This window comes from Perognathus longimembris, chromosome 1 (genome assembly GCF_023159225.1).
Source record: "Perognathus longimembris pacificus isolate PPM17 chromosome 1, ASM2315922v1, whole genome shotgun sequence".
Classification (NCBI taxonomy): domain Eukaryota; kingdom Metazoa; phylum Chordata; class Mammalia; order Rodentia; family Heteromyidae; genus Perognathus; species Perognathus longimembris.
In genome coordinates this window covers 28,439,602-28,463,209 of record NC_063161.1, presented here as the reverse complement: position 1 = coordinate 28,463,209, position 23,608 = coordinate 28,439,602, and the positions used below count along the sequence as shown (strand labels likewise).

The 23,608-nt window shown below is 33.3% G+C and overlaps 1 protein-coding gene across 28 annotated transcripts in view; it reads right to left on the bottom strand.

The window, feature by feature from the left end:
* The window catches only part of Ppfia2 (PTPRF interacting protein alpha 2), a 328,094-nt gene that overhangs the window by 43,625 nt on the left and 260,861 nt on the right, over positions 1-23,608 (bottom strand). For 16 of the 28 annotated variants that reach the window (XM_048358923.1, XM_048358758.1, XM_048358783.1 and 13 more), the window contains 7 exons: positions 20,532-20,667; positions 18,896-19,116; positions 18,219-18,456; positions 15,523-15,552; positions 14,522-14,652; positions 11,602-11,756; positions 5,629-5,722 (listed from right to left, as the gene is read on the bottom strand). In XM_048358923.1, coding sequence (XP_048214880.1) covers positions 5,629-5,722; positions 11,602-11,756; positions 14,522-14,652; positions 15,523-15,552; positions 18,219-18,456; positions 18,896-19,116; positions 20,532-20,667 — 1,005 coding nt within the window. Of the gene's footprint in view, positions 1-5,628; positions 5,723-11,601; positions 11,757-14,521; positions 14,653-15,522; positions 15,553-18,218; positions 18,457-18,895; positions 19,117-20,531; positions 20,668-23,608 lie in introns of those variants that run through there. The other 12 variants (XM_048358750.1, XM_048358766.1, XM_048358732.1 and 9 more) reach the window with 2 other exon arrangements.

Genomic DNA, 23,608 nt, shown 5'->3' with positions numbered 1-23,608 from the left:
AATCTCAAAACATTAAAGATTACACACTGAAAGAGACCCTAAGGATCATAAGGGAAATAAATTAACTAAATCTATAGAGCTTCACTTTTATGCCTTTGAAGCTGTAGCATTAAGATTTATTGGTACTGATTAACTGTGACTATCATGCTCCAAGGATAAAACTGCTTCTCTAGAGAGGATGCTGCTGAACACTGAGCTGGGATGTTAATTTCATTTTAATGATGTTGAAATATTGATTCAAATATGAAATCCATGTTCATTTAGCACTGTTATCCTTGTAGAAGGGTGCAAAAAATTGTAGCATATAATAATATGTCATCAATACTGTAACTGAAGATTGAAAGTAACAACTTACTCAGTTTATTGAAATTCATGGTCTTTCAATTCAGTTGCTAACTTAAAGAACTATTTCAGCATATACCTGTCTTTTACTAACAAAAATTATAAATTGTTTAAATGCAGGAGAAAAGATGGGTGATAAGAGGATCAAGGTCAGTAATCCTAGCTATTCGGGAGGCTGAGATCTGAGGATGGCAGTTTGAAGCAGGAAAATGGGCAAGACTCTTATTTCTAATTAACCACTGGAAAATAAGAAGTGATAGTGCGCTAGCTTTGAGCAAAAATTGTTCACAGACACCATCCATACCCTGAGTTCAAGCCCTAACTATAGACCCCCCAAAACCCCAAACAACCCTAAAACAAACAAACAAACAGGGAGGGGGTGGAGAAAACCACATAAAGTATGAAATAAAAAAGTTCATGATTTGTACTTCTGAATATAAGTATTCATTGGATATTATGTCACTTTTAATATGTCCATTGCCTATTCAGGTGTACCTTGAGAATTAGACATACTAGTATTATTTAATCCACTATCACTGCAAAATAAAATAAGCTTCTTGGATTTAAAACTGAACCTATTATAAATGTAAATCCTTTAGGGCAATATATGTCAAACAATTTAAAAACTTTTCCAACTGAAAATATAAAGTAGAAAAATGAAGCATATTTTTTTTTGCAACAACACAAAATTTATTTTATGAGAGCTTAAGCGGTTGGAAGTCTAATCTCGGTTCCATTGAGCCAAATCAATCTTAAGAGTCATGTATCTCTCTCCATCTTCCAGAACCTCTTGCTTGCCTTTTCTTGCATAAAAATTTTAAATAGTCATAATAATGATGTTTCAGAATCCCACAGACAAAGCAAAATTGTCTAAAAAATGTGCGAGAGAAATTTATTTGAAAAAAAAATTCTCTACAAAGCATGGTAACCAACTGATAGTAAACAAAATGAGAAACAGGGAGATCAGTAACTTTCAAAATTCTGGGGCAAATTTGTTTTAAACTAAAAGAGTACACTTGTGTAAATTACCAATTAATTTGAGGTCTAAACCTCATTGTCATTGGTGTCCCAGGATACTTAGAACTCACTCTCTCAACTCATTTCTTCTGATGACAGTATACAAAACTGAAAGCTAACTATTTTATATGATGGTAGTGTAAAATCTGATGAAATTATAATAAAAGTTTAACCAAGACAGATAATTATTTTTTCTTCAGACAATGGTATTAATGACATATAAAGTTCCTTTATGTTAATAGATCTTGCCTCAAATTTATTGAATCATAATATAAGTATTTTATTTTTAAAGGTAAGGTAAGGGCTATCTCAATGGATGTTAGAACACTATGCCTAAAAGCTTTCTGTGTCAGATAACTTTTTTTTTTTTAATTGGGATTCTAGAAGACGATACAGGCACAAACACATATTTGCCACCTATATTAGCTCTGTTCTAAAGGTATTATGAGAACAAACTGACATTATGATCTCTAAATTTCTGGCTACTTTGTTTATCATGAAATAAATTCTGAGCCAATAAAGAACTGGTTCATATTTATTGGACCATAAAGTACACAAACCTAGACTCTATGTAAAATTTGGAGAAATTAAACTTTACTCAGAAATTTATTTTTTGTTGAACTAGCTTATGTAAGTTTTTTGTCTTGAAGTGACTTCTTTTATTCTTTGCTGTTTCTTTTTAAATTATTTCAGTGGTAGTTTTTAGCTACCTATCTTAGTTCTTTCTGTTTTAGTTGTGTTTTTGTTTTTAAAAGACAGGCTGAACAGACAAGGATGCAAGTTCTACTAGGCAAGACAAAAAAGTTGTTTTGTCTTATAAAAGGAAAAATGTTGATTTTTTTTTTGTTGTTGTTGTTAAATAGGAAAATCTGTCTGTAGTCCATTGAAATTAAACATAGAACAAGGAGTAGGATATCAAAGTCAAGATACCACCAGAGGGAGCTCACATTGAGACAACTGAAGAATAACAATGTTAGTATAGAGACTGCATATAAAGAATAAATTATAAATTATTTCCCCTCATATTTTAAGAGAGCTACAGCAGGTGGCTACACCTGCTACAAAGAAGTGAGAGAGAGAGAGAGAGAGAGAGAGAGAGAGAGAGAGAGAGAGAACCATAAAACAAGATAAACCTTTTAATCTGAAATATTCAAAGAAGACCTAGGTAAGGTTCAAGTTTGCTACAATTATTGTAGGTATTAACTGTATTTCATATAATCCTGCCAGAGAAAAATGTGAGGTTACAGACAAAACTAAGCCAAAAATAAGTCCAAGTAAGATCAAGTAGCAGAATTATAGAGAGTTTGCACATAGTTTAGACATTGCTCTGTTGAAATAACAGCGTCCATGTGAAAAGCAGGCAGGAAGACAAAGGCAGAAACGATTTTCTTGAAAAATGAGAGATTTTTTTCAGATTCAGTATTACTAATTTCCTATTTCATATCGGGATTAAATTTAAGAATGTAAGCAAAAGTAATGCCTGTACCAGGAAGCAAAGGAAAAGTAGGATTAAAATAGAAATATATATTTAATAACTGTTCTCACCTATATATGTTAGATTTTTCCAGATGGTAAATATACTTCAAATGACACCTTTCTTTGAGACTGCCAACATTACCAATCTCTAAATTTAGCAAAAATTTGAAATGTCTCAGATGTCACACTCTAAAATTATTCTTCTTCCTATGTTTTTTAATTGTCATAATTAGTTCCTCTAGAGAAGAATCCTCTCAATTAAATTAAAAGCCACAGATTTTTAATTCTAGGTAACTGATATTTTAGCAAAGCTTATCAGTAAGAATTTTTTTCTAGGTCTGCTTAATTCCAGAGACAAAAGAATATGTAATATGAAATTTTAGATAGTGAGCACAATTTTAAGTTAAGTGTTCAAACATTATTTGTGAATCAGTAGAGAGTAGAAACAATAATACAGAAACAGTACTTATAATTCTTCATGAGAAACATATAGTGTTTAATATTTTTAAAAAATGGTTCTTCACTTACTGTTTTACTTATTTTAAGTAAAGTAGCGTTAATGTTTTGTCTATCTTAAAAGAAGTCCAGAAAATAAGAAATTTAAGCAAAGGAATGACTATGATTCCTTACAACATAATGAAATAGGATATACTGTCTCTTACAAAAAGAAAACTGGAACTGCTCAAATGAAATTATGGACATAGTAAAGTTTATGAATGAGCTATCAATTTCAATAGTCATTAAGAAAAAAAGATAGAAATAAAATATGAAAACATGTTTTGAGAGGTATTTATTTTGTCTGTCTAATGAAACTCATTTGAAAACACATCACATTCTCACAACAGAAACAAATAGACCATACTAAGCAAATTCTGAATGATTATTTATTTATATAAGCCTCATGAAAGATAGTTGTATATTATGCTTGTAGAGTTTTTCTTACGGAACAGCCAAAAAATACAAAACAGGAAAATTCTTTATATTTTACTTGACTCTACCTTGCTTTGTTGGCTTTATTAACTTAAATTCCATTAATTCTATAGGAAGAAACTAATTGATGAAATGTTAAGAGTTATTGCCTAATATGTTCTGAGTAGTCTTATATAAACAACAAATGTACTATTTAATTCACTTAATACATATACCATGACAAAACATGTTGTGAAACAAAACACAAGAAAAAGTATGGCAAGATCTTCAAGTGAGTACACAACCAAAATCAAGTTTTGACTGTTAGCTATCAGTTAGGAACTGATAACTAATTTTACAAAACTGATATATCAGCCCAACACGGTATAAATTTAATAATACCTGAGCTTGAAATAGTGCATTTTAGATGATTGCATAAAACATTCAACTTTACTAGCTGTTAAAGGGTTAACTTGGACACATAAAACAACCCACAGATGAGAGTCTCTACATCAGTATACACTTGTAAAATCTGCTCAAAATGACATCACGTGCTATTCGTTCTTGACAAAAAGGAGACATAACTATTATGGAGCATATCTCCAGTAGCCTGGCTGGGTTTTAATTTTTCATATTTCTTTCAACTTGTAATTAAACAATTTGAAAAACTATATTGAAGAAAAAGTTACATATTTTCTTCATAGAAAGCTGTACACTGAGATATAGAATTTCTTGGTTTTATTAAGCAAAATTAAAATCTTGAAACAAATTGTGGTATGTTAATATAATTTGAGTGATTATCATCTATACAACTATTTATCACTGAATGTAACAGCATTAGATTTTATTCATGAAGTAGTATTTTAACATCTTTTTCTCCTATTTAGCATTTCTATCAAACCTGGTTATAAGTATGTACATATATACAGACATACACTATATACACATATATGCATATGTGGACATTCATAACATATATGTATATGTATATTTATACATATGTATATAGATCACACATATATATGTATATATATAGTGAGTAAAAGATTAATAAACAAGTTAGTGGGGTGTTCTGCAACTTGTTAGTGCATCTTTCTTATTATTCACAAAATTCTACAAGTCAAGCAAAGTGGAAAATAATGAAGACAATTAATAATACTATATGTTATAGCTGTAGAGTGGTGACTAGGGCCATAAATATTTCTTCCACAGGAAAGAAGAGGAATTTGAAAAACATGAACACAATGCAACAAATATTGAGAATGAGAAAAAATGAACAAACTATATAATCTGGAATGATGAACATTTTGTTTTTAAAGAAAAAAATTATAAGGCTGCTATTTTGCCCTGAAAATGTTACACTATATCTTAAAAATAAATGATTTATGGGCTTGTTTGCTTTCCAACAGCTGCTGAAACTAAAATTTGCCAACTTTATAAGTCACCTAAATTTTCCATATTATATATGTGAATGGAGATAAACTATCAGTTTCCTGACAGATTCAAAACAGTCTGCTATGGGTCTAAAGTAAGTTTATATTCAATCAGAGAAATGTTTCTCCTCCTCAACACCCCATTACAAAGAGTAAAACTTATCATTGTCTGGAGAGAAAACACGATGTTAGATAATATGTTTTCTTGAGTTTGAAAATAATGTTTTGGTCACTTATAAAAACTGTTCTTTATCAGCTGAAGATTTTTATACTCATTTTAAACTATGGCTCATTATAATCAGAAAACATGAGCAATGTGTTTCAAGTAACACTAGGGAAACTGGCATAGGAGTTATTGTTTTGCTTTCAGTTAGTCTCTTCTTGATTCCCTGTAAATAATGATAAAGTATATATACAAAAAAATGAATAAATATTAAATCTCCAAACCTACTTTTTCTTTAGTCTTCTATCTTTTTCAGCTTGAGTTCCAAGTTTGCCTAGCCCCAGAGATTCCTGAGCTGCAGCTTCTGTCTCCATAAAACCTCCTGTGAAGAAGTAAGTATTCAGATTAATCCATATTCATTCTACCATTCTAAAGTTATATTCTTTTTATACATTTTTTCTTTATTGTCAAAGTGAAATACAGAGGTGTTACAATTTCATATGTAAGGCAGTGAGTACATTTCTTATCCAACTTGTTTCCTCCTCCCTGATTTTTCCCCTGCCTCCCCCTCCCCATTTCTCTCTCCCACCATGACTTGACAGTTGGCTTACAACATATAGTTTTGTAAGTATTGCTGTTGCATTGGTTTGTCTTTTCATCCTTTGTCTCTTGATGTTGATATTCCCTTTCTCTTCTCTAGTTCCAACACACATATATACAATATCCAGGGTACTAAAATCAGTTACAGTGATATCAGGGGTAAAACCACTGGAAGGGAATATGAAAAAATAAAGGGCAGAGTTTCATGTGGCATGTTGAAAATAACTACAACAGTGACATACCACTTGTTTCCATAACTTGAAGTTCATTTCTCTTAGCATCAACTTATGTGTTCATATGGGTATAACTCTTGAGCTATTGTGATTAAAATTTTGATGACTTGTTTAATATTTCATTAATTTCTGGAATGTACCTTATATTTTGAAAAGGAAGTACCTATTGATGTCTACTTAACTTGCACAATAATATAAATGTGGGAAATGATTAATATGGCTTGTGCACTGGCAAACATTTCAGTATGCAGCACTCAAGTTTCAAGGTCAAATTTGCTGTTCTGATAATAGAAAATGGAGAGTGTATCTTTGCATAATATGGATGATTTTTCCCTTAATACTCCAAGTATTTGTCATATTGCATATATAATGGGACAATGCTACTTTGTTAAATAGAAAGTTAGTGTTTTCAATTCCAAGATAGAGAGTTTCCAGATATATGCTGACTTCTAAAAGTTTTTCCATATGTTAGATGTTAAAGAATTTTATTCTTATCAAATGTCTAACATTAAAAAAAACTCAATTCAAGAACTTTATAGATTCTGGACAGGGTTTGGGGTTGATTTTTTAAATTTCTTAATTACTTAAAAAATTTTTAAGCCTTTCATTAAAAGCCCTGATAAGAGAACACATTTTTTACTTAACAGGTAAAAATATTTTAATCAGTTCCAGTATTATCAGCCATATATATGAAGAAAAATTATATGTATTGAATATAGAACTATTACTTTCACAGCATAATTATTTCAGCCCAGAATTCTAAATACATAATGATTCACAAATTTACTTCTGCAATTATAAAATGAAAATTTATATGCTTGTTCTTTCATATTGCATATATGTATATACATATGAAAAACTATCAAGTCACTTCAAATTAAAATGCTCTAATTTTAAGTAGAAAAAGGTATGGATATATATTTAGGTGGAAGGAATTTAAATTACAGTTAGCTCAAGTTTATGAGATGAAGCTAATATTTTTAAGTCTACTCTCAAAATGTCACTATATTTTCTGTAAGAACTATTAAAGACAACTTTCACTTATCCCTCATTGCAATGTATATTTTCTTACTTAGTATTGGAAAGTCTTGATTTTAGGTATGGTTTTTCTTTACCAGAATGAAACAGAATATGGGTTTGCTACTGTTTTGCATAATTCATTTTGATAATTTATAATACTGATGTCACTAGTTATGTTATTCCACTATACATAATTTAATCTCAAAGCCTCATAATATGATTACTGAACTACATCATTTTAAGAAAGTACCTTTAATTGAAACATTGATCCTTACTAAATCTAATTGGAGTTTGAGAGTCCAAATTTATTTTATCCATTAAGCACATGTGTAATGAATCCTTTAGTAGTTATTCATCATGGAATATTTTCATTGTTATTTTCATTAGGAAAAACATTCACTGGCTGACTAAAATAATAGTAGGGAACATTTTCAGGTATAAAATTTTCCATTAAACATAGTGAGTGAAAAGTTTCATTTTCTTTCTCTCATCTGTATATTTGTCAGTATACTTCCACAAATTATTATTCATAATCTGAGTAATAATATAAATGCTCTCTTCAAGCAGATATGAAAGTTAATGATCCACCTAAAGGTTATAAAATTCTCCACTAGTCAATGCATTTTTGTTGGGTATTCGTTGAAAAGACTAATTCATTCAATAAATGACGCAATATTGTCAAATAACTGGTGGTTAGATAAATCAACTTTATTATTATTATTCCAAGCAATAAAAAACTAAGAATTTATAATTTAACTTTTTGAAGAACTTAACTTTTTCATGGAAAAAAACACATGTATTTTAGAAACACAATCTGTAGAAGGAAGCAAAGTAAGTTCTAGTTGTATTTTGAAAGTCAAAATTAGATATTGATATTTTTCATTTGTCAGTAAAACTATACAAATGAAATGAGTAAAGGAATTAGAATTACTGAGTCCTCTGAAATTCTTTTTTTAGTTTTGTTTCCAAAGGGCTAAATAGATTATTGGGCCTATAGCCCATTTGAAAAATGCCAAAGAGAATATGGTACAAAGCAGCTAAAGCATGAATCACAATAATCAGACTAATACTCTAAAGTGTGAGCAAATGGGCTAGCAAGTGTAGTTTTTCTTTCTAATTACTGTCAAGGTAATGTACAGAGAAGCTAGTTACATACAAAAGGTACCTCTTCTCTCAAGTAAGTGCAGTTTTAATAGTCCAGTGAAATAATTTCCAGGTTGAGGCCTTTTCTTCCCCATAGAATTGCTTCTGCTACTCCCATAACACCAGGTTCATTTTTCCATACTTAGCTAACTGAGGATCACCTTGGCCATGCCAGTTTATAAACTCTGAAAGTTAATCTACAGTGATGTTTCTCAATTGGATGAAAGTCTGTCTCATTCTTTTCAAGGAAGAGTGGGCTTACATGAGAATGAACATTTCAGGAACATCTGCCATCTATATCACCTTTTTATTCTTCAAACACATGTTATTTTGAGCACTTGAAAATTAACACATACAGTAAACTATGTAATGAATGACTAATTTTACCTATTTGTACTTGTCATTTGTTGAAATATATTTGGTATTGAATTATGCTTATCATAGTGACTCAGTGGGCTTGGACCACTATATTACAATCCATCTTATAGCCATAAAGGGAATTAAAATTTAATATACAAAACAAAATTTTTAAACATATATTTTCCCTTTATTCACTTCAAAGAAATTTACCAAAACAGTAGATCTATTTTTTTACATATATATATATATATATATATATATTTTAGTTACAAAGGGTTTCTTGACTTCAGAATTTCACTCTTGCCAGGCAGTGACTCTCTTGCCAAAGCCATTCTCCCCAGTCCTCTTTTTGCTTTTGTTATTTTTATTTTACTAGGATTTCACACTTATGCTGAATCTCCAAAACAAACAGAAAATTCTTTACCTTTAGAGTATGATAGCACAGAGCCTTCTTATATTTTGAGATAGTCTTTTAGGGGTAGCACCGATGTTTCATTTATGATTTATACCCACATCAGTCATCTATTAATCAGATTCTTACAGTGTTGAAAAAGGTAGTCCAAGGGAGAAGAGAGAAGGGCTGCACAGCAACAGAGCGAGCTTGGATTGTGTCACTACAAAGACTGAAGATGGAGTGATTCCTATCACCTGCATGACTGGATGAAGATTAATTAACCAGCTATTATTTCAACCTAATTATTTCATTACTCTTGTCTTTCAGGGATGTTGTGAGCCAGTTTGCCATTTGCCTTTCCTCAGCTGAAACTGAGGAAGATTGTCAAAGGAGTAATAAGCTTAGTGAAAAATGACTGTGTGTTTTATTTAACTTTTAAATATTATATTTACATAATTGTACGAAGGAGTTCCCAATTAACAAAGCAATTTGTGAATACAATATAGCTTGATAAATATCACCCATTCCCTCTAGTTACCCCTTCCCTCATTTTTCTTAATTTGTATTATATACAGCAGATTCTTTTGGCATTTTCTCCCCTTTCTCTTCTCATTCTCTCCCCCTCTTTCCCCTTTACCATACCCTGCCCCCTTCAAGTACCCATTTCCTGATGTTTATTTTGTTGAACTTTGACTTTTCTTTTATAAGGTATTAGATTTCTCACATGAATCTACCATGTTTTAGTGAATATATTTGCATATACTTGCACACCACCCAATACATTTAATTATGATATGGCATTTAATTATGATATTTAACCAGGCTAAATATTCCTTTATCTCAAAATAGGTATTGCCCTCAGATAAAATGTAAAGTCACATTAGAGAGTATTCCAACTACTTAAGCATAATCGTGAATATGAGAATCCAAAAACTGTTCCCAGTTGTCCTGATGGGATAATACAGTACAAAAAAATCTTAGCGGCCAGATATCTGTCTGTCTATCTACCATTCAGTCTATCTATCACTACTGAAGTTTAAATTTGTTCTGTTTCCTTCTTCCTTCAGCATGGAAATATAGTATCTGTCTCAGTAAACTGAAAGCTTCTCTGTACCCATGAGCATATTGTAGTCACGTTCCTAAAGACCATAGATGGTACTTCATACTTAACCAAGTCTTAGCATGAGTGTATTCATTTAAAATGGAAATAAAGACATTATTTTGACTTATTTGATGTTTTTAACCCTCACAATCTGTTTAGTCCTCTTGGGTATCAATGCCCTCCTGCTAGCAAGTCTTTTCTGGATGAACTCTTTTCAGGTGAGAAAATATAGATAAAAATGTTTTAAAATATTGATTACCCAGGAGACTGTTTCAGTACTAATGAATATGAAGAGATGGATTGCATTTGTATGCACACATCTGGAAGAGTATTAGCATGTTCTGATGCATCACTAGGCAAAACAAGGTTCTAATCCTGCATTTGAAAAGCTTTAATGGTCTTCCTGTTGCAACCTGGACACACACACCAAAACATAGGTTAACCTGAAATTGATACTTAATCCGAAGTAATGACCAAATCCTAGTACTAATGTCTTTTGCTATGTATATGGTTTTTCTGGAGCTTGCTTAAGTTTATATATATATATATATTTTTCTTAGTTCCTAAATTATTATTTCCAATAGTTATATTTTATTCTTGGTTTCTTGAAGAGAATTAGTTCCCATTCTAGTTTCTGGAAAATTCCATAGCTAAAAGATTTGTCCTTGTTTTCCTCATCAGTATGTTTGTCCTTAGCAATTCTATGTAGTTTAACAAATTTTCCCAGAGCATGATATGGTGATGCACAATTGTAAACCCAGCTGCTTTAGGAGACAAAAGCAATAAGATCAATGAGTTCAAGGCCACCCAGAGTAAAGACACTGAGAAGATAAGGTCTCAGAAAAGCAAAACGAGGGTCTGGGGTTGTGGATCAAGTGTTACAACATCCACCTAGCAAGTGAGAGATCCTGAGTTCAAATCCAGTAAAGATATAAATAAGATAAAAGTAAAAGCAAAAGGACTAGAAATGTTTGTCACGTGGTAGGGAACTTGCCTAGCATAGCCAGGCCCTAGACTCCATTCCCAACACTTGAAAGATAATAGACAAGACCAAATGGCAGTATACACAATTGTAAAAAGTTAATCAGATTTCTGTGAATTATTAAGATATTACTCATAAACATACAAGTATGTCAGTAGTCATAGGTGCCTCACTGAATTGTTGTGGCTACATAATTCCTAGAAGTTGTTATTAACAGAGAAATAAAAGGATTGGAGTTTTTATAATGTTCTTTCAGGATAACTTGTACTCAGCGTTACTCAGCTAAGTGGGGTTTACAAAGTCAATGGAACATATTGTCAGGTTGGAAAGAGAAGAGATAAAAAGAAAGGAAAGGTAGATGAACAGTTAGAAGGGACAAAAGCAAGTGTTGAGAGTGGGCCACCAAACACACACATTGCATACTTACGGAGCTGGCCAAGCCGAGCTTTCTCTTTTTTCCCAAACAAACGTCCTATTGAAGACTTGATTCCTTTCTTTTTGGGGGCTTTGTGAAGAGAGTCTTGGCTGCTATTAGCACTACCAAGCCCAAGGCTTTCTGGCTCAAGAGAGACAGATAAACTACTGCAAAACACAAAAGAGGACAATTGTTCATTTTGATGCAATAGCCATTTGGTATACAAGACTTGCTGCAATCCTTTATAGATGTACAAAAGAAGGAACAAATCAACTTTGAATGTTATTTTCTCCCTCTTCCCACCTTCCCCTTAAGATACTGAAATATAGTTTCCTCAGCATAAGTGTTCCTCTCTCCACATTTTCAATAGAAAAATGTCTTTTTATTCCAAAAGGTCTTCCACACTTACATTCTTGGTATGATACCACACAAATTAATGGTCTTGAGATGGTCTAATAACTATATATTAAATGTCATATTATTTAATATTTGATACATTGTCTACATATTTTCATCAGGTTTTATTCTGTTTTTCCAGTCTAAAGTAGATGGTCATCAACTAATTATGGAGTTGAAGCTGCCATTATAACCTATCGTTTTATTGGGGCTTCTTCTAGCCTTCTTACTTTCTAATACATTTGAAACCTAATGCTAAAATTATCGAGTTGTACTTTGGAAGAAAACATTATATAGGATAGTTAGTGATCAGTGTATATTAAGCCTTACAGGGTAAGATGAAATGATTTCTAAATAGTTGGGGGTAATTCATTTTCTGGTCAGTATGTTTGGCCTTGTATTACCAGGCATTTAATATATAATAACTATACATATTTGTAGTTTCTAATTTGAAGATATAATGAATAATATTCTACATTTTCATATGTGTTTGAGTTTATAACCTCTAAACTGCAAAGCAATAGCTTTTCATGTTTAAATATAATTGGTTTTCTTTTCATGTGAAAGAAATATATACATATAGAGAGAGAGTGAATGAGATAAATGTATTATTTTCTTCAAATTAGCATTTAATTATAGTCAAAAGAGAAATGTCTATCAGCTCAGAAAACTTCATTTTCAAAAGTATGTGCGATTAAAACATTATACTTGAGATATTTAAGTTATACATAGCATTTACCATTAAGTCATTTTGGTTAACACAGTAAGATAACATTCATGTGAGGCATAAAGTGCATGTTCATATTATTAAGGGAAAGGAAGGAGACTGTTAGGGATAAAAGAAAATGGTGGATGTAATATGTGGTGGCAGATAACATGTAGCCCATTATGGTCTTCTTGATCTCATAATACCTCAGTCTCCTGCTCAACTACTGCTTCTTTCCATAATGATGTTGGTGCCGGCTCAGCTAGTTAAAAGAAAAAAAACCAGGGCGGGCACATGCCCAAGCTATCACCCAATCAACACAAAGCCCAGAGATATGAGAGGAGCCTCATACTGTATCTACCACTCTTGAGAGAGCTCCATTGGACTCATCTTTGGGGCCTCTCTCTTTGGAAAGTTTTACTCCTTTCCTGGATTTCCTTTCCTTTTCAAATAAACTTGTGCTGTCTTCTTTAAACACTCTACTATCTTTTAATTCTGTGTGTGTGTGTGTGAGTGAATGAGTGTGCGCGAGAGGACATGCATACATGCCAATATTAAGGCTTGAGCTTAGGCCATGGGCATTCTCGCTTAGTTTTTTCACTCAAGTCTGGTGCTCTACCACCGGAGGCATTACTCCAATTCTGGCTTTTGGGTAGTTAATTGGACATAAGAGTCTCATGGACTTTTCCTTTTTTTTTTTTTTTTTTGGTCAGTCTTGGGCCTTGGACTCAGGGCCTGAGCACCATCCCTGGCTTCTTCCCGCTCAAGGCTAGCACTCTGCCACCTGAGCAACAGCGCCCCTTCTGGCCGTTTTCCATATATGTGGTGCTGGGGAATCGAACCAAGAGCTTCATGTGTAGGAGGCAAGCACTCTTGCCACTAGGCCATATTCCCAGCCCCATCATGGACTTTTCTACACAGATTGGCCTTGATTTGAGATCCTCAGATCTCAGCCTCTTGAGGAGCTGGGATTAAAAACAGGAGATACCAGCACATTACTTTTTAAATGTCTGAATAAAAGGAATCCTTACCCCTGATTGCATTTTTTAAGGCACAGATAATTGTGAACAGTCAGTATGACAAAAGAGATATAATCTCCTTGATATATTTTCCTTTAGTTTTTTAAGCAGTGTCTTTAAAAAAAAAACATTTTTATTATTACTTTAAAAAACTTAAATTAGAGGTATGCTTACCTAAGGGTCTGGTTTGTTCTGAATGAGACAGGAGTAACTTAATCCCTCTCAGTATAGTGTTTTAATAGAAAGGGAATTGAACGTTAATTGAAATGGCTTTTATACATGTCTACAAATATGGGTACTATTTTATGCACATGTATTTTCACATTTAATAAAAATATTTATGGTCATATCAGTAAAAAACAAACTTAGTCTAAGGAGTTATACTTTCTCAGGCACAGCACATGTTTGTTACAAACAAATGAGAAACAGTCATGAACATTTCAGACCTCAATTCCTTTTATACATACAATTAATATTTTGTCTTTTCCTAAATCCCTCTAGCTTTCTGTTACTATTCTTAAGTTATTTCCCCAGCCCAATACCAATGCTATAAGAAATATCATCATATATAATATAAAGTGATAAGACTACAAAGATGCAGTTAATTTCAGAGGTCAAAATTTGATGTAAGAATAGAAATTTAGTTTGTGACAAGAGTTTCAAGGGAGCAAGGCAATACCTTGATGGAGAAGTGTGACTCAAATAGAACTTTTATAGGAATATTATAACAATTTATATTATGACACTGAGGGACCAATGGATGTTTGTGAATACATGATCATCTACGTTCAGTGTGTTAAAGTGGTCTTACCTCCTGGCATCATTGTGGTAGGAAGAAGGAAGGGTGTGAGTCATTCGGATGGCTCTGGGTGTGGGGGGAGGCGAAGTTTCACATTTAATTGTTGCTTTATCCTCCCGGCCATCTTCTTCTACCACTGCAATCTGGAGGGGAAAAAGCATGCCCAAGAAAATTATGACTTTTCAGCTGATTTTGATATGAATGAAAGGTAAGGTAATTTGGTTAATTCTAGCACAAAGAAAGGGTAAGTTTTTCCTATATATACTTGTCACTAAGAATTTGATTTGCACAACTATGCAAAACTGGTCATTCATTCTACAATTAGAAATTCATGAGCCTAATTCACAGAACTATTGTTGAAGAATGGATAAACATAAAGCAAAACAATAATAAAGCAACTCTGCAATGTATTTTAGCATATAGGAATATATCATTTCTATAGGTAGTAAACATATATTTGAGAAAATTTACTAGGCAAAAAAGACATTATGCGAAGTTAGATTGTCATAACAAAGGTGTCTTTTTTGGGCAGAGGAGGTCTGACACCTAAACTCCTCTGTACCTAACACTTTGGTTCATTTGCCTCAAACCCTACAAAGAAACAATGTTAAGTGTACTTTTTTATTAAATACAAATTGGTATCCTTTCTTTGGCAGTTGTCTCCAGGTAGGTTGGACTAACCATGACTGAATAATAATGAAACCAGTATATCAAAACCAGCTTTGTTCTAGTATCAATGTTGAAACATCAACTCACACATCCATGAGTTAGGAATTTGGTAGGAAATATGAACACTTGTCTTCAGAATCTAATCATCATCCTAGAGAGCATATATTATTTCATGTTTGAGGCATATGCTTATATTATCATATTTGAATTACTCAATAAAATGTAACTGTTTTAATAGTTCTTATTTTTGTCATTAAGATACTTGAGAGGTAATCTCATTTTAAAGCTTTCAAGGATATAAGGCAATACTCAACCAACAATTTTATAAATGCTATTTACAGTACCTTTCTCCGATGTTTCCTTAGGTCACTTGGCTGTGATTGGCAGTAATAAAAACAAACAAAAGAGAGTTAATAATTATTATTAAACCATGTTCCAAGTTTAACCAGTTTTTTTTTGTAATTTGGTTATCTTTTATGCTTCATTGCATTCTTCTAAATAAATGTCCATTGGTCTCTATTAAGCCACTCCTCCTGGTAGTTACAGTAGAGAGAGACCCTCAGAAAGCAAGGATGTCACATCCTCATGGTAGAGCCATGCCACATCCTTTGGGTCTGAGACAAGGACCCTGAGGAGTACAAAGCAAAGACTGAGTCTAGTGTGAGGAGCTACTAGAATAAATACAGAAATGTATCATGTCAATAAAGTAGAAATGAGGAAACAAAATCTACTTTACATATACAGTGTTTATAAACAACCCTTGCTCCATCCACAAAGAGCTTTGTGCCTGTTTTGGCAAGAATGATATTCTAAGAGATCTCAAAACTCTGCACAATCAACAACATTACTCCAAATCACACAGGCCTTCGGAAGTTCTGGCCTCAGCATGATTTATTTCTGAACTTTATACCTTAACATGTTTGTTAATTTTTTCTCATGTAACTATTGAAAGTTGTGTTTTTTTCAATGTAATAATTTTATATATATTTTTTATTATCAAACTGAATTACAGAGAGGTTACAGTTTCATACATTAGGCATTGGATACATTTCTTATACTGTTAGTTACCTCGTCCCTCATTCTCCCCTCCCACCTCTCCCTTTCCCCTCCCCCCCCCATGAGTTGTTCAGTTGTTCAGTTCATTTTCACCAAACAGTTTGTAAGTATTGCTTTTGTAGTTGTTTGTCTTTTTTTACCCTTTGTCTCTCGATTTTGGTATTCCCTTCCAATTTCCTGGTTCTAATACCAGAATGCCCGGTTTCCAATATACTCAGATAAAATACAGAGATTGTGTAGGAACAACCACAGGAAGGTGATACAGGAATATCATCAATAATAGAGGCTACAGTTACATATGGTATGTTGAAAGTAGTTACAACTGTGATATAACAATCGTTTCCATAACATGGAGTTCATTTCACTTAGCATTATATGTGATCATAAGGGTATAGCTATTGGGATTCTGTGATCCTCTGCTGTGACTTACCTAAACCTGTGCTAATTATTCCCTATAAGGGAGATCATATAGTCCATGTTTCTTTGGGTCTGGCTCACTTCACTTAGTATAACTTTTTCCAAGTCCTTCCATTTCCTTACAAATGGGGCAATGCCATTCTTTCTGATAGAGGCATAAAATTCCATTGTGTATATGTACCACATTTTTCTGATACACTCATCTACTGAGGGGCATCTGGGTTGGTTCCAGATTCTAGCTATGACAAATTGTGCTGTGATGAACATTGTTGTGCTGGTGGCTTTAGTGTGGTTATGTTTGTGGTCTTTTGGATAGATACTCAAAAGTGGGGCTGCTGGGTCATAGGGGAGTTCTATGTTTAGCCTTCTGAGGAATTTGTGTTTTTAACCATTCTATTAGGCTTTATATATTTGGTGTTTGTAGGAAATTTACTAAACTTTCCCATTCAGTAACTGAAGCATATACTATGACACATTGTTTATACCTTAGCATTTGTTCTACAGTAAGAGGGAAAAGAAAACTAAAGGTAAATATACTTCATTATCAAGACTAAAAAAGTTTGGAAGGTATTATATAATGTGAAAACTTAGATATTGAAAAATTAATTTTCTGTCTCTAAAATTCTAAATATTTTCCTGAATATGTCAGAATGAATGATAACAAAACATATGTTTTTCTTCTGCAAAATTACATGTTGGAAAATATCTCTAAACATCACTATAAGAATGAGTTCAGTGGGGGCTGGGAATATGGCGTAGTGGCAAGAGTGTTTGCCTGCCATACATGAAGCCCTGGGTTCAATTCCCCAGAACCACATATATAGAAAATGGCCAGAAGTGGCGCTGTGGCTCAAGTGACAGAGTGCTATCCTTGAGCAAAAAGAAGCCAGGACAGTGCTCAGGCCCTGAGTCCAAGCCCAGGACTGGCAAAAAAAAAAAAAAAAAAAAAAAAAGAATGAGTTCAGTGACAGACTTTTTTCAATAGCAAACACTTCCTGGATTTTATTTTATACGTCCCAAATCAAGGTATTAAAATTTTAAACATTTATTTTTCTTTAGGAAATGCCTTATTTTTGTTACTTTAACTCTAGTGTAATAATTTTCATTTATTGTCCATTTATATGTGATTGCTCAAGAATATGTGTGAATACCCTAGTATCTTTTTATATGCACACAAATAATATTGATTTTAAATACATTATTACATTATCATGGTACTTTCTATATATTAAAAAAAAATTCTCCAGATGCATTTGATCAATATGACCTCAGTCAAATTGCACTTAAGGCATTCATTCATGGAGAAATATATTGTGGTATGTAGTACCTGGCCTAGCCACTGACAGAATGTAATCATGATGATACATATGTATGAGCAATGGTTTCCTCATCTCACAATGGGATGGATAATGGGAACTACAGTACTTACAGTACATGGCTGTTGTGTGTGGGGGGAGGGTAAGACAAAAAAAGGTAGTCTAATCCATAAACTAGAGCAAGCAGTAAGTACAAGCTGAAATTTCACAAATATGAACAGGAGCAAAGTTCTCTGGAATCAACCCCATACCAGTGTCATGACTCCCATCCGATCCATTTCCCTGGCAGGACTCCTTGGTGTGAGCTTTGGCGTCGAGTGTCCACTGGGGGGAGATGAGCTGGCCAGTGATGAAGCTGTCACTGAGGCAGTGATGGAAGTACCTGGGTGGACTCTTGCCAAATTCAGGCCTTCTAGGCTTACACTTGCTACTCTATTCTCAATTTCTTCAGCACGCAGTTCTGTTGATTCCTTTTCTTCCTGAATTAGCCTAAAAGATGCAAGTTCATTGTTTGTGATTAAACTGATATAAAGGCAAATGGAGTTAACATAAAAATCAACTAACAGTACTTTGTATTATGTATCAAATGGAATACTTTGCACCTTTTTTTTCTTTTCAGATGAGTATGTAGAAAATTCCAGACAACCTTTATCTTATTCTTTTGCAAGAATACATGAAATGTCATAAAGCTGTATATGTTTATTGTGTGTTCCTTCCAAGAGATGCCTTAATTTTACACAGGTGGTAGACAGTGACCCAGAGGGCCTCTTTAAAATGCACTTTGTGATTTGGTGTGTAGAGGGTGAAGTCTCAGCTTCTCTGGGTTTAACATGCTCCCAAGATATATTAACACTTCGAATCTGAGCATCACGTTTTTAGTGTCAAACTCTTTCAATTTCTTGAAACAATCAGTAGAAATTAAAATCACCTTATTTCTTTGTTTATTGCATCCAACTGTTCCTGAAGCATCATGGCCAGAGTTTGGGCATCAGAATGACCACTTGGAGAAAGAAGGTCCATTGAACTAAAAATTGTGTCTCTATCATCATCGTCAATATCAGACATTTCTGTGTCACTTTCAAAATGGTGGCTGCTGAGTACTCCAATTTGCTGTGTTCTGCTCCATTCGTGATCCCCAAGGGATTTTACCTAAACGATAAATGAACAAAATAGAATAACAGACTGTTGCTTTTCTAAGAACTAACCTGAAAAATAGTAACAACAATACACATAGGCTTAATTTACAGATTGTCTTACAAAAGCAGAAGTGCTGACTAACATTTTAAGTCACTAGTTCGATGAACTATTTCCTTAACATTTTTAGTAATAAAAGGAATCGTCAGCATAAATATCAATAATTTAATAGGAATAAAGATGACCAGCTACCACTTGATTTGTAGCTCAATCATATATGTATGTATCCATTTACTTAAAACATCTACATTTGCAATACTGTCATTTCGTCTATATATAATAATTTCTACTTTGTATTTGGACCTTTTATCCTAACTAACCTCACCAATCTCTTAAAAAGTAAGCCTGTAAGTATATGGTAAGCCAATTACAAGTAAGTACTCTCTCCTCAAACTCACATAGATTTGTACTATTAAAAATGGCAAAATAATTTAAATTCTTTCCTACTTATATGAGCTTTTGATCACATTATTAACATTTTAATTCCACATAACTCCAATGCATGTCTATCTTCTAAGTAGTAATTTGAAAAGGAACCAGTGTTTAAAAAACTATGATTTGAAAAAATAAGAATGTTAGACATTTGAGAAAGTCCTACAAAAGTCTGTTTAAAAAAAAGAAAAAAAGTAGTTTTCATTGCTGCCATCAAAGAAAAATAACTTAATTTTTCTGAGCACAAAACATTTTATACCTGAAATAAATACATTGTATTTCTCACAGTATTGACTTACAGATTAAGGAACTGAACTCTTTTAGCATTTATTTTACCACAAATTTGTTTTACCACTATGTGGGTACCACAAACACTCATTGACTTGTCATATTATGATGAGTGAAAAACTGAATTTAATTTGTATCATATATATAATTTGTTTTATATATACGTTATATATTTGCATATGTTGCGTGTTTGTTTTTTCAAAAATGTATTTAGAAACTTTAAAATAATAATTAGTTTGAATTAATTTGTATAAATACTATTGCTTAAGTACACTGGGAAACTAAACACCTATTTGTTAGGGAATACAGTTCAAAGCATGGTAATTGGAGCCACACAGATAGTTATCTGTGTCCAGGTTTTGAATCTGTTAGCTTCCTAGCTGTGGAATGTTGAACTTAATTTTTCTGAACATAAAACATTTTATAGCAGAAATAATTATTCAAAAAGGGCACCAATTCACACTGTAAAATAAATACTTCAGAAATGCAAAGCTTTGGGAACAAGGTAGTCTTTAAGCTATGAATTTAAATATGTCATATTCCATACTTGACACCAATAAAAACGTTAGCGTTTTGAATTCTCCCAATGTGAAAATTCTATTCAAAATTTAATCATGGATTTAATATAAAGTATAGGTGTAGTAGTTCACCTTCGGCTCATCTCTGCGCACGCCCATGCGGCCTCGCCTTGGTCTTCTAATCACTTTCGTTGTTCTATAATCTGACTGGCTGTCCACTAGGGTTCCAACCGAATACCTCAACTCGGCTGAGGTATCAAGATGAGTTCTGGAGAAAAGGAAAAATATGAAGATATTCAGTCTCAAAAGTTAAACTCTTCAGCCTAATTGGCAATGAATCACAGAGCCTTAAGAAAGAAAGTGGGTAGTCCTTTAATCACACAAACAGGCTGCAAAAGGGAAGAGCTCTCTATATCTCCAGTCAGACTGCCTAGTCTTGAGTCCCAGCACTAGCAGTCCCTGTGCAAGTCACATAAAAGCCTTGGTCCTCTCATTTGTTAATACAGGGATGGTTATTATAACATTCTTAGATTATTGTGAGAATTTATGAAAGTGTTTATTACCATGTCTGGCCAAAAGTAAAAGGAATTTTTGGGTCCCCAAATTTCTACAATAAAAGTATTTAGATATGTTCCTTTCTTTTCTCCACAGTATTTTTGCTCTTGTGAATATGATGCTAGCAATCATGAATACACAGGATGGGAGCATAGAGAAGTACTGTAGATCTGTGCCTTGAGAGTGGTGTAGACTTCTCTGCCATTAACTGGTTCCCTGTGTTGACTGATTTCTCTGAAATCCAGTCATAAATATCTGCTACGCTAAAAAAAAGAAAGAAAGAAAGAAAAAAAGAATAAAGAAAGAGAGAGAGAAAAAGAAAGTAAATGAATTGCCATGTTTTTTGAGTCCTCTATAGAGGACTCTATATCCCCAGTCCCTGTGTTTTCTTTCTTTTGACTATATGTATAAACAGTCTATTACCATTTTCACATGTGGTAGTATGTGCAGAGATAACCAAGAGTTGCTGAATTATATGCTAACGATTCTGTTCTTTGTGTTAATTACTGGCTTTCTCAACACTTTCCACTTACTAGACATCACATATGTTATATTTATTATCATTATCCCAGTTAAAAAAAGTAGGGGGGAGGGATGGGAATATAGTCTAGTGGTAAGAGTGCTTGCCTCATATACATGAAGCCCTGGGTTCGATACCCCAGCACCACATATACAGAAAACGGCCAGAAGTGGCTCTGTGGCTCAAAGGGCACAGTGCTAGCCTTGAGCAAAAGAAGCCAGGGACAGTGCTCAGGCCCTGAGTCCAAGGCCCAGGACTGGCAAAAACAACAACAACAACAACAATAACAACAGAAAAAGTACGGGGGAGTCAAACTTTTAGGATCCCAGAACATTTTCAACTTAAAAATGTTTTGAGAAATGTGTCTGTATACTCTCTATTTTACAATGTTCTATTTTTTGATTTATAAAGAAAACTGAATATTTAACAAGATCAATAATCTTATTTTAAAATACAAAATAAGATGTACCACAAGAACTATTTTCTAGATGCTCAAAAGGCAAAATAATAGAGAAAAATCTTTGGGAGGCACATTTGAGTATGCAATTTGCTGAGAGATGAAATAATTGGAAAATTCCAACCGGAAAATATCAGAGCCTTCGTTTTCAATAAGCATACTACTAAAATGCACTGTAATCAACGTACAGAATAGGTTCCCCCAGGCCCATTATTTATGTATAGATTTACAGCAACTTCAATTTATTCGTATAATAATGATGAAAATAACTATGACTTCGTGCTGTCCTATAAAGTAACAGATCTATCACCAGGAGGAAGTATACTTAACCTGTATTCTATTGAACTTGGGATTCTGGCAGATTGTCTGTAATTCCTCTGTTCCCTTTGTGAACAATGATAAGCAAGATTTTACAGTAGTGATTTTTCGCAGTAGTGACAGACACTGCTCTATTTAAGCATTGTTTGAAAACGGGATGGAGAAGGCACAAAGGGAGTGTAATAGAGAAAATAAACTTGCTCAAAATTCCTGGGGTCATCTATGGAATTTTCTTAGTGAAGCACCTTTGTACTACTAATGTATGCTAAGTAACAATAAAATTAAATTTAGAAAATAAAGAAAGGATGTGGTTATAGCAGAGCACCTTGAACCCAGAAATCACTGGATAAGTTAAGAGTATGAGCTAGGCCATACTCTTCCCCTAACTGAGCTGAGATGTTTGGGTATGCAAGTGAATCCCTAGGGGGGCACAGAAATGTTAAGGGTTTTAGATGACAACTGATGGGTGTCTGACTTCAGACAAGCTACTAATTCACTCAGGATGCTTTTCCATTTCAACATCCAATTCCTCTGGGTCTTTTGATACAATCATGTTTACAAACCTAGGTTCCTAGAGGACTCTGTGAAGGAAAAGGATCTAATGTATATAGCAAAGGAAGGTAGATAGCATGGAAGCTAATTCCAGGGAGAAGTATAATTGGAAAAGTTGTGGGTCATACTATTTTGGGTCTAGGGTTCTTTCTGACGCCAACTGTTCTATCCCAGAACAAATGTTTTGCATGGTTCCAATGACTTTCATTATAAATAGGTGTCATATTCACTCATTCACAAATATTTATATAGAACATATTACATGAAAACATCTTAGGGGATAAGATTACAACTGTCATCTGAGCAGATGCACATTTATGCCTTTGGAGTGCTAACACTCCCAATATCAGCACAGCACCAAGAAAATCATCTTCTAATCTGTGATAGTAAAAAATTTCAAACAGCTGGTATTATTTCAAGCTTTCTGGTAAACAAATGACTCAACATATAAATCCCTCTAGAGAGCTTATCAACATTAAATAAAATATCTTAAGCACAAAAGAAAATGAAATGTGAGTTATTAACCACCTATATATTCATTCAGTAAGCCATCATCTCATCAATTGTTTTATCTATGGTGGAGCAGTGAATCAAATTGAGAGGCAGGACTAACTTTAATTTTATTGCTCTTCTCTCTCTCTCTCTCTCTCTCTACACACACACACACACACATATATATGTACACACATGTGCATGATTTCTCTTTCCATCTTAACCTACAATTATTTTAACAGAATATGGGGTTACAAAATGACCCTTATCAATGGCATTTGATCAGTCATGTTAAGCATTGGACTTTTTTTTATT